General features: G+C 37.7%; 1 protein-coding gene across 1 annotated transcript; it reads left to right on the top strand.

Moving 5' to 3' along the window:
- Positions 1-116: 116 nt before the first annotated feature.
- Positions 117-9,772, top strand: LOC117307167 (transmembrane protein adipocyte-associated 1 homolog). The gene is made up of 10 exons (XM_033791838.1): positions 117-349; positions 907-1,159; positions 1,567-1,699; positions 2,368-2,457; positions 3,975-4,127; positions 4,627-4,740; positions 5,748-5,808; positions 6,863-6,965; positions 7,869-7,949; positions 8,451-9,772. The coding sequence occupies exons 2-10, from the start codon at positions 927-929 to the stop codon at positions 8,713-8,715; spliced, it is 1,233 nt and encodes a 410-aa protein (XP_033647729.1). The 5' UTR covers positions 117-349; positions 907-926; the 3' UTR covers positions 8,716-9,772.
- Positions 9,773-11,942: the final 2,170 nt, after the last annotated feature.

Raw genomic sequence — 11,942 nt, forward strand, 5'->3', positions numbered from 1 at the left:
GACGACTCGTGATCGAAAAGCGCGCGAAGCTTCGTGAAGGTCAAAGGTTGCTAATTATGCACGTTTGGGTTTTAAACGATGAATATGCATTTTTATTGGGTCAACGATGACGTCAACCAAAACATGGCGTGATGAGTAAGCAGCAGCCGACGGACAGAAAAATACAAACGTGAAAGTTTTTTTGATTGCGGAAGTTTTGTGTCGTTCTCGGAAGTTGATCTAATTTATTTATCCTTTGGTCAGCGCATACTGAACATTGTTGCAGAGTAACAAATATCACATAACGACAAATTATCAGGCATTGTTGTATGCTGTTGTTGGACATGGTTTTATTTTAAAAAGTGAATCGGTAAGTCATCAAAAGTAAATTTCAATTTTTTAAACATTTACAAAAATAAAATAATTTTTTTAGTTTTATTTATGGTTTGAAATCTGCCTCGTTTGTGTGTGTTAATGCTCTAAGGAGTTTGGTATAAATATTACAACCATATGAGTTTGTACATGATTATTGATATTATGTGGATAATCTTCAAGTTCAACAAATGGATAACTTTCCGTATGGCGCCAGCACTTTTTCACTCATTTTTACCATGGAGGTAGAATTCTACCTCCATGTTTTTACAAAGAGGGATATATCAATCAGGTAAATAAGTTCCTATATTATTTTATTTCGAATGAAAAAGTGGTGGCGCCATACGGAAACTTTTCCGAAAGTCGCCACTTTTTATTAATAATAACTAACTTCTGCTTTTTGATACTGTGGAAATTTAGCCCCATAAATCGTGCCAAACACGTTGGTCTCCTTGAACCAGTGTTCATCATTTGATGGGGCTAGAACTAGAAATAAATGAACTTTTACCTTGTGATGAATTTGCGTGTTTAACAACCAACTGTTTACTATTATAGGTGAGAGCAGCAGGGAATCAATGATGTCTCAGGCATCACTTTCCCAGCTTGAAGTCATTCACATGCTACCCCGCCCGGATGAACTCAACATGACCCAGAGTCCAGGCAGTTATGGTAATGTTACTACGGTAACGGATGGAGAAACAACAGCAAATCAAGTTACCACGGCAATGGATGTAACAACAATCACCGAAGCTCCAGTTTCGTTAGAACATTGCCTTTGGATACTCTATGCAGAATTCGGCACATCTAAGTACGTGTAAAACTACCTTGGTTCAATGTCATCAGCCGTCGATTTTACCAAACTCTTCCTAAATTAGGATTAATCTTAGGACTTAGGTAGAGTCCCAACCCTGCACTGTAGCATGCAGACCTTAAAAATTGATCCTAAGTAGATAGGATTAATCCTAGCGTTTCGTGAAATCGGCTGCAGGGTGGCAGGGTGTACTTTTGATTATCACTCCAAAAGTTAACGACCATAAAAACTTACTTGGTAAAGAGCACCTGTAAGAGAAAGCGGTAGTTTTTCACAAAAACATTTGAATCTGAGGAAAGCCTCCATGGCCTGCATACACCTCCAGGCCTGATACATAATGTTCAATTACAACAGATTGATGTAATGCTTTCATATTTAACGTTTTACAATCTTTGCTCTGACAGTGTGCGGATATGGGACGTTGCCCTCCTTGTTCCCAACTCTCTGTTCCTCCTGTTTCTCATCTTCAAAGGCAAAATAGCCGTCGCTAAACTACGACAGACGAGCAGTGCTGTGTTCTTTGCATTTTATGCTATGGTGAGTAAAAGAATGAACACAGGCTAGGGAGGCAAATGCCCCTGTGCCCCTCACCATTAGCCTTTCTGAGGTATGGCGAATGTGATAGGAGCGCACTGTACTGTTAAGTTTGGGCGTATATACACACAAATTTACCCAAGTTGTAGAATTGTGTCCGCCATATCTCAAAACGGCTTATGGGCCTTGGTGCCCCTTGAAATGTTCCAGTGGAGATTTAGGTTGCCATATGGTAAAATGTTTTGCCCTTACAGCAACCAAGTATCAACAGGCCTGATACTTCAAGGAAGCAACAAAGGCGATTTTGCATCCATGACCCCTGGTCATTGCCTTGGTGCCCTTGAAATGCTCTCGGTATAAATTTACAATTTCCTTGTAGAAATGTACACTTTCTTTATAGGGTGCACTTGCCAAGGAAAAAACGCCTTGGTACCCTTGCCCTTTCAAAAACAGCATATTCCTTATAGGGTGCCCTTACCAAGGAGAAAATGCCTTGGGGCCCTTGCCCTTTCAAAAACAAAGCAGACAGGCCTTTAATTAGGCCCGTATCAAAGTTTTGTAACTTCAAGTCATTGAGTCTGCTCGGAGTCCAACCAGGGTCCAATTTTGATCCCTGTGCAGCATAATTTTGGGTCATGTTTGTAATAAATTGTTTTGGTTTTGCTATTTAGGTTTTGACAGTAGCCATCATCAGTGTAGCCAGGGCCGTTGTGTCAATGATGGTCAATGCTTCAACAAATAGTGGTGATATTACCGACACGGTCAGTATCTAGAACAATTGATAGCCTATACCGTCTTTTAAAACTCTCTATTTCAAGGTCAAAGTCATTACTAGGTCATTGCTTTGTCTTATAGACCTTTATCATGGTGCGGCCATCTCAACCTCAGTGTAAGCAAACCAAGGCTGGAAGGAAAAATAGTTTGGTTCCTTTTTCGTACAGTGAATATCAGCATTCATTGCTGTTACTCAATACAGGGAATATGACCTAGATGGTGGCATGATGAAGTCTTAAATCGGATACTGGCAGTAATGCTTTTCAGATTCAAATTTGGGGGCATAACAACTGATATCATCACATTACTTCTTAAGTGAAATGTTTCTCAAAATGCTATTCAATTCTGCCATAGGCTTCTTACAAGAACTTTGTATTGTCATTAATTTTTACAAGTATAAGTCATGGAGGCCCGCTACTGTACTGGTCTAACCATGATCCTGATTAGGGTTGTCTGTAACCATTGTGTAGTCACAGAGATAACATGTACAGGAAACGCCAACATCCTGTCATCTGTGAGCTATTCATGTTATTGTGTGATGGGAGGTTGTTCAAGATCTGGTACAGAAGTTAAAAACAGACAAAGGGTACTGCCCTTGGTAGAAAGTGCCTAGCAACGGTGCTGTTTTGCTTGTTGTGCCACATTCTCAGTTGTGATTGTTTCATTCAATTCATTTTAATGGTTTTTTGTTTTGTTTAAATCTATTCAAATCGCTGCCAGCAGCAGAATTATTTGAACGATTACATTATTAAAAGTTGGCAAGCTTCATGTAAATGGAGCTCAAAATCTTGTACAGAAGTTAAATATTCAAAATTCATTGGGCATTGCTCATCGTAGAAACTGCCTCTCATTGGTGCTAACTGTCTAAAATGTATGTTTGTTGAGCCACTATCTCAACTGTGATTGTTTGGTGAACTGAAGTGGCATGCTATGAGGAGATACTGTCTAAAGAGATCCTGTCTTGAAATTCTAAACAATAACGATGGAATGTGTTAATTTAATAAACAAAAAATTATTATGAATTTTAAAATGTGTTTTTTTTTTTGTGAGAAAATAGAACTGGCTGTTGCAAACTCACTGCTTACATATGCCAACCAAAAAAAGACTAAGGCCGTGTCCGAATGGCGACTTTGGCTACAGCTACGGCTAGATCAGCGCGTCTGTCAGTGTTAAAGAATGGCAGGCACGCGCGCCCTAGCCGTAGCTGCAGCCGTAGTCGCCAATTCAGACACGGCCTATTGGTATAAATGTTTGAAAAAATAGTTAATGGCCTGACATATTGACCCAAGTAGAGTCTTTCTCAACGACAAAACAATAAGCAAACCGATATACCGGTGTAACAGAAGCAGTCAATTGGAAAGAAATGAACAAGAGACAGAAAGCAAACAGAAAAAGCAAGGGATGAACAATGAGGAAGGAGAAGTAGAGGGAAGGTGCTCAGATATTTTTCACGACTTTGGAGATTTTGTTTTTACTTGTATTTTTTCTTGTTGATGTCTCACAGGTTCTATGGATCATCGTCAAGTTTTTCCTGATTTCTATTGAGCTGAGTGTGATTATCTTTGGGCTCTGTTCCAGCATCGTTGACAGTAAAATCATCATTAAAAGGATTCTCATGGTCACGTCAACCATTGCGCTGGCCTACTCGGTTACACAGGTAAATCAAGAATGTTTTTTCTCCAAACTAAATAAGTTGTGCTCTTTGATCTACTTCGCTAGCAGTGAGGATCCTATTCCCAGAAGCTAATTGGAATCTGTAACTGTAGCGTTCGACAAAGGTAGAAATGCCATCGTTTCAATGTACCTCTGAAAGCACACAAGTTTGTACAACAATTGTGTTTTTTCTTTTCATAATCCTCTTGAAACTTCATTCATTCTCGATCAAAGAGTCTAAATGTTCACAGATTGTCATTTTTTGCACATGATGTTACAATACAAGTGAAAATAACCAAACATGTCCAGTGCCTTTTTTCAATGCGAATTTGACGGAATTTGACGTCACAACCCTTCCTTTGGAGCGATATTTGCAAGTGAGTTGAGCAGAGTTGAACTGCTGCAAATTATTCTTTGCGAATTTTTGACCTTAACAATCGTTTCGCATTTGCAGGAAGTATGAACCGGGCTTAAAACAGTGCTGTTTTGTTTTCTTCATCCAGGGTGTTCTAGAGATCAAGTTTCCTGATAAACATTTTGTAGCACCTGATAAATATGACATCTACGCTCACGGTGGGATGATCTTCTGGTGTATCAGCTCCTCAGTATTTGCCTTGGTGAGTCCACAACTCTCAAAATAAAAATAAATCCGTGTGTACAAATTTATTTTGGATACAAAAAATAGATCTTGGCACTGAAAGAGTTGTAAACTTCAATATGTTAGTACTCAGTAGAGTTGAAAGATATTTTTTATCAGACTCAAAGTAAACATTTGAGTTTTTTGTTCTTTTGACGTTCAAGATGATACATAGTGAGGTATTATTATTCATTAATAAGCGAATCAGTGTGTGTTGAATTGATTTTCAACTAGTGGTTTAAACCTGCCGAGGCCTGGTTCTTGATAATTTTACCGAGACGAAGTCAAGGTTAATTATCAAGAACCATGCCTCGGCGGGTTTAAACCACTAGTTGAAAACCGATTCATTTCACTTCGATTCCCATTCATAAATACCTTTTCGGTCAAAAAACATCAAAAATTTTTGGTCACAAAGTAAAATAAATCCCAACATTTTAATTGTTCAATGATTTCTTTCAACACGGGTAAACAACTCCTTATAAGGAGATTGCTGTGCATGTCGCGCGTATCGCGTGATGTGGCACAACTGGTCCAGCCAGTGCTCTCGACCAATAGGAATGAAGAAACTGTCTTATAAGCACAGGTGCAAGCACGCGTGTCACGCCCATGTTTCAACACTTTTTACTGGTGTTATATCATCCGTTCAAACACCCCCACGTGATGCCCTCTCGACCAATCAGAGTGGATAAACTGTCTTAAGTATTTATGAATAGACAATTGAAAAACACAAGACTGCCGGACTTTACGGGATGGGTAACTATCAGCAGGATTTACAGATATGTGTGAGACTCACACTCAACATTTGAAACTTCTTCTTACGAGAGATAGATGTTGAATGGAAAACACCCAGACCACTTGACACTTGTCCTATCTTGAGTTTACTGGCCCGACACTAAAACTACTGTCCTCAGGCCTGTGGTCTCTAGCCTTATAGTCCAGCCCTGATGGTGCTTAACGTTGATTGTGTCTTTTTTCATATTTACACAGGCATATTTCACAGTGTTGGTTCTTCCATGCACAAGAATTCAATATGTTATACAACTCCCTGGTGAGTGCATGTACAGGGCCCAATTTCATAGAGCTGCTTAAGCAAAAAATTTGCTTAAGCACGAAAAAATAGCTTGCTTATTTTACACATGTTACTGGCAAAAATTTCATGTCATGTACATTGCTTGTGACTAATATTTAGCTGTTGTTTACTTAGCATAACATTTGAGTGGAGTCTTAGCCGGTAATCTGATTTTACAAAGCAACGATTTTTTTGCTTAAGCAGCTCTATGAAATTGGGCCCTGGTGTTAAACAAAAACACAGATTATGAATGTTAAAGGGAAGGTGTACGTTTTATTATCACTCTCGAAATTAATGGCAGAAAAATCTTTTGGTTAGAAGCCTGCAGCAGTTTTCGGTAGTATAAAGAATCTTGAGAAAAGTAATGTGGTTATATAAAAAAGATATTTGAGTTTTTATTCCCCTAAGATTCAGATTGTGTAATCTATGAAGGCCTTTCTCACGTTTTTGCAAATACTTTAAAAGGCAGTGGACACTATTGGTAATTACTCAAAATAATTATTAGCATAAAACCTTACTTGGTAACAAGTAATGGGGAGAAGTTGATGGTATAAAACAATGTGAGAAACGGCTCCCTCTGAAGTAACGTAGTTTAAAAAAAAAAAAAGTAATTTTCCACAAATTTGATTTTAAGACCTCAGATTTAGAATTTGAGGTCTCGAAATCAAGCATCTAAAAGCACACTCCTTCGTATGACAAGGGTGTTTCTTCTTTCACTATTATCTCGCAACTTTGACGACCGATTGAGCTCAAATGTTCACAAGTTTGTTATTTTATGCATATGTTGAGATACACCAACGCACCAATAAGCATGGTACTCTTTCTCCGATTTGTTTTGTCCTTGGGAAAAATCAGAAATGTTGTGATGAAAAGACCTGACAAGTGTAATAAAGTATATGTGTACTTGTAGGTCAGCCCTTGTCCTTTCAAAGGACCAAATATCCTGCCTAGTTTTACAATTGTTTCATTCATTTAAAGCTCTCTCTTACTTAATGTGTATTCTGACTTGGGATTTGTGTTTTTATTTCCACAGTCAAGAAGTCTTTTTACAGTTACGTGGCATTTCTAGCCTTATTAAATCTGATTCAAGCTGTTGCAAGTGGCCTGGTGTATAGCGGAGCTAAACCTGCTATATGGTAAGCTATCTCAGTGTCTTGTAACAAGCGAAAAGTACAAGTTCAAATTTGGTGGGAAAATCAACCAGACCTCACAATCTTTAGTATGAGATTTTATTTAATAGACCAGAATCAAAATGAAAATACACTATAGAATCACAATGAGAACTGTTTCATTTGAACATGATTTCACAATGACTAGAAAAAATATTGTTGTCTAGTTACTGAATCACAATTTCTTGATTTGTGTAATTCATAATCATAGACGTTTTAAACCAATGTTTGTTTGAGAGAGATTGGCTGTTGCCAGCTTGGTGTTTATATCCCTTTTGTTGGAGTTTACCGAGTTCCCTTGATGGGAAGATCATTCAAACAAACAAACAAACAAACAAACAAACACTAAGAAAATTTATCTCTTCTGTTTTATGGGTTATACTCGGCAAGATTGAAAGATACTTGTGAGACTCAAACTCAAAATATTTGAACACCATTCTTTTCAGGCAAAGTTGCCAGTTCCAGCCAAAATGTCACAACCAATTTGGGTTGCTCGGACCAGTACCCAACTTGCTGCTCAACATTTTCTAAGCAGTATCTCCTACTGAACTTCTTCTTGAACTTGCACCCTTATACGAGTGTGTTTGTTTCGTTTCTTCAAAAGACGTTCAGCAGCAGTTTCTTTTCTCTCCCTAAAGGCCCGGTCCCACTGCAGCGATAACGAGAACGACAACAATAACAATGCAAAGAGAACGCATTCTATTGGTTGAATGAGCGTGTGCGTATTCTGCGTGGAGCAATTCAACCAATACGATACGTTCTCTTTGCGTCGTGATCGTTATAATTTTCGTTATTGCTGCAGTGTGACTCGTCTTAAGGCTAATCAACCTTTGTAAATGCTAACTTACTATGTTATCTTGTCCTGTACAGTGTTGTAGATGCCACCTCATACGTCTATTTCTCTATTTTTGCGCCGTTAATCTACCTGACATTCCTACACAAGTTTTTTAGGTGAGTACAGCTAATGATTAATTGAAGACCATGTCATAAAGGCCCTTGCTTGTCATGTTGTGATGGTGTGGAGTTAAAAGATGTTGTCATCGTTGCCCACAATGTTCACCTTCATGAAATGTTTGTCTGCATTTTAAGCACTGTGTATTTTTATATTTTTATATTTTATTGTTTAGATGGTTTAATGGGTTAATATTTTTATCGTTCATTGTCATGCGCCTGTGAACAGGTTTGCCTGGAATTGGCGCACTTTAAATAAATTGTTATTATTATTTTTATTAATAAATATATCTAGTTTATCTGGGTATTTTCGTACTTTTCAGTTAATAAAAATTAACCATCCCTCTGTCTTCATTTGTATGCACTCTTTTACTCCAGTGATCCTTCTATCCTCCTACATTTCTTTAGTGAATTTCATTTTTGGTGTTCTATCTTTTTCCCCAATTTCGACAGACTCATGAAAAGGAACACAATTAATTCTTTCATTAATGTTCTTTTTAGAAAGTTCAAGCAGCCCCTACTTTTGTCCTACAACAACCCGGCCGAGGAGGCAGAGGACGAGGCGCACCATCTCCCCCATTCCTACTCAACGAACAGTAAGGAAGAACCAATCAGCATCAGCCCGGCTATGTACAACAGCACAGAGTTCGGCCAATCACCCAATGTGACCTTTGGCCCCTTGGTCATCGGTAACCCTATGGATCACTCTACGATACAGGCAGGGGTACCAATCAGTCAACAACCAAGTATCAACTACTTGGAGTAAATCAAGTTAAGTTGTGGCTATATATTTGCTTAGGGGATGAATTAGCTTATCAAATTTATGTTGGCGCATATATTGACACAGTAAAAAATAACATGAGAAAATTACATGCAAAAAGTTCAAGAAAAAGTACACCAGAATAATATTGATTGCTGCTTGTTTTGGCCACTGGGCGATTTTCAAATACTAGGTGGCAGCAGGCTTACCAGGTAAACTGCCATTGTTTGCGTAGTTCTAAGCATGCGCACATTACCGAGAACAATGGATTATTAAACCTGGTAATTCTGCTGCCAACTGGAGTTCCAAAGTCTCCCATTACTGAAGCGGTACAGGTGGAAGTGGAGTTTGATTTTCTCTTAAACTGTGGCAAACTTTACCAAAATCTCAGCTTTGTTTCAGTTCTCAATGATGTACGTGAAATTTTGAAGTCGATAAACCAGCGTGTGTCAGCAAAGAACTTTCAATATTAGAAAATATAGCCAAGCTCATCCATTCTTGCCTTAATTTTCAAGAATAGCCGGGTCCAAATCGAATTATGGTTGTAGCCGCAATATTGAAATTTGGCTACTCACCTTAAGTTAAAGCCATTAATTTCACTCTGATCATGATTTGGACAAGTTAATAATGACATACTGTCATGAAAACTACTGGATCGCACACATGCATATAATGACATCGAGATTGTTATCATATCACCAGCTGTGCCTAGTGGACTATCAATTACTCATCGTTATCATAGCCATCTTTTATCGGCCTTTTTTTTGTTTGTTTTAGTGTAAAGTAAAACAAATTACAGGTGCTATACAGGACTGGTTAAGGAACACTGTTTAATTTTACTCTGAAATACATTACTTTACAGTGTGAACTTACTGTACTGAAATTGTGTCAGAAAAGATATGTTGGTGTGTCTGGATGTGGGTAGAAAAATGTAACATGAACGTTTTGAAAGGTTGGCACACATTTTTACCGCGGCCCACCATAATAATTAGGAAAATTTGCAAAGGGGTGATTTTGAATGGTACGTTAATTTAAGGGCGGCTTCTTTAGTAGTATCCATAATGTATAACTGAATGGTTCGATACATCACCGATAGGTTTGTACGGGGTCATCAATGTGGGGGAAAAAAAATCCTATTTTACTGTCACATGCCTCGCATGTCATCTTCTAGATGGTAAGGTTAAGGTTGAAACTGACAAGGGAAAATCCTTTAAAAAAAGATTTTATGTATTTGTTAAGTATAAGGATGCTCCAAATTGTTTCTTTGCCCCTTGCTTGCCCTCCCCCCCCCCCCCATCCCCACCCAAACAATAACAAAATGATAAAGTCTAGTTCACTCACTGGAAATATTGTTCAGATTTACAGTTTAGAATGCTTCGCTGCATGTTTCTTTTGATTCTTGCCAACTATTTTTGCTTGTTTATAAATGCTATAAAAATAGTCAGCCAGACCAGATATTCTGTTTATGTAAGGGCAAGAAAGTTTTATTCCTTAGTAAAGGGCACCTTTATGAGGACAATTTTAAATTTTAATTTGTACTGAACATTTCTCAGGACACTGAGGGCAAAGACTAGAGGTACTGGGGCAGTTGCCACCATCAAAGGCACTGGACACATTTGGTAATTGTCAAAGACCAGTATTCACACTTGGTGTATCATGACACAATATGGAGAAAGTTAACAAAGCTGGGAAAATTTGGACTCAATTGGTCATCAAAGTTGCAAACAAAAATAACCCTTGTGGCAAGAAATGGATGCTTTCAGATGCCTAAAAAAAGGCTGCATATCTGAGTGAGAAATTACCTCTTTCTCAAAAACTATGTTACTTCAAAGGGAGACGTTTCTCACAATGTTTTGTACTATCAACAGCTCTCCATTGCTAACTACCAAAGTTTTTATGACAACAATCATTTTGAGTAAGTACCAATAGTGTCCATTGCCTGGTTGACACACAGGTGTTGACTTTTTCTATAAGGCATTATTTGGGGGTAGTTGCAAATGAAAATGTGAAAAAAAATTATAAATGAAAAGCATTTGCAAAAGTAGAAGGTAGCCACTGATAGCATCTATCACTTTGTTTCTATGAAAAATAAAATAAAAACTTATTTGAACCAACGGCCAAAAAATATCAGAGCACCCTTATGTGTTTTTCTCAGAACTAGTAACGTTTTTGTTAATTTTTATTTTAGTATAAATGTATATGTTATGGCAATGAACATAGTTTAGGATGATTTCAGAAGGGATAGATTTGTATTTATGTATATTTATTATATTTGTAGATAGTTGTACAAAGAGGCTGACAAAGTGAAGATGAGGCATTTAAACAAAAAGAGCATATTTAGTTTGTAATAATATGTTAGGAAGAATGCATCTATTTCATAGGATAGTAAATACCAGTATTGTTTTGTTTGTTTGTTGGGGGTGTTGATAGGTTGTTTGTTTTCTCCATTTATATAGGCCTTTCTATTGGTGGTAAACAAACTGCGCTGGTTGGGCATGGACGGCCGAGTGCAAGGAAAACATTAAATCGCGTTAACAGATGTTGTGACCAATTTCACATTTCTGCAAACTTTCAGTAGAAACAAAATAGATCTCATGATTGGTTCCAACAAATCTAACACTGCCTTTAACTATTTGTGTAACATTGTTACACTATGTGGCTGTCTGTTTTTACTTTGCATGTATGGCTTCCCATAGACAGTATTTCAACCTTGGCTGGCAACAAACTTGGGTTGTGACATCACAATAGAAAGGTCTATAAATGCAACCAAACTGAACTGGAAGGGAAATTGTCTGGTACTGGGAAAAAGAATTATGTGTAAGAACACAGCCATGAATGGATGGGTGTACAAGGAACCTGTCCTGAGTACCTGACTTCTCTCATGGAATATTAGGTTCAATGTTAGAAAATGATTATTGGAGATAAATTTAAGGTATTGAGACAAATGCATCTAATTCATAGGAAGCTCATTGACGGTATTGGTGGGTTTTGGTGGGTTTTTTTCCAGTCAAATAAATGCAACCAAATCGAGCCTGGAAAGGAAGAAACACTCTGGTCTCTTCTTTTTAAAAGAAAAGAAAATGACATAAAATGCACAGCTATGGCCAATGGATATAATGGAACTGGTTGGTAACCAATGGGGTGATAAAAGTTGAGGGACACATTTTATTGAAGGTCAATTTACTCGTGATATAGTGTAGCTATTTACTTGCTGGTGAACAGAGTTGTTATGA

The sequence above is a fragment of the Asterias rubens genome, chromosome 2 (assembly GCF_902459465.1).
Source record: "Asterias rubens chromosome 2, eAstRub1.3, whole genome shotgun sequence".
Classification (NCBI taxonomy): Eukaryota; Metazoa; Echinodermata; class Asteroidea; order Forcipulatida; family Asteriidae; genus Asterias; species Asterias rubens.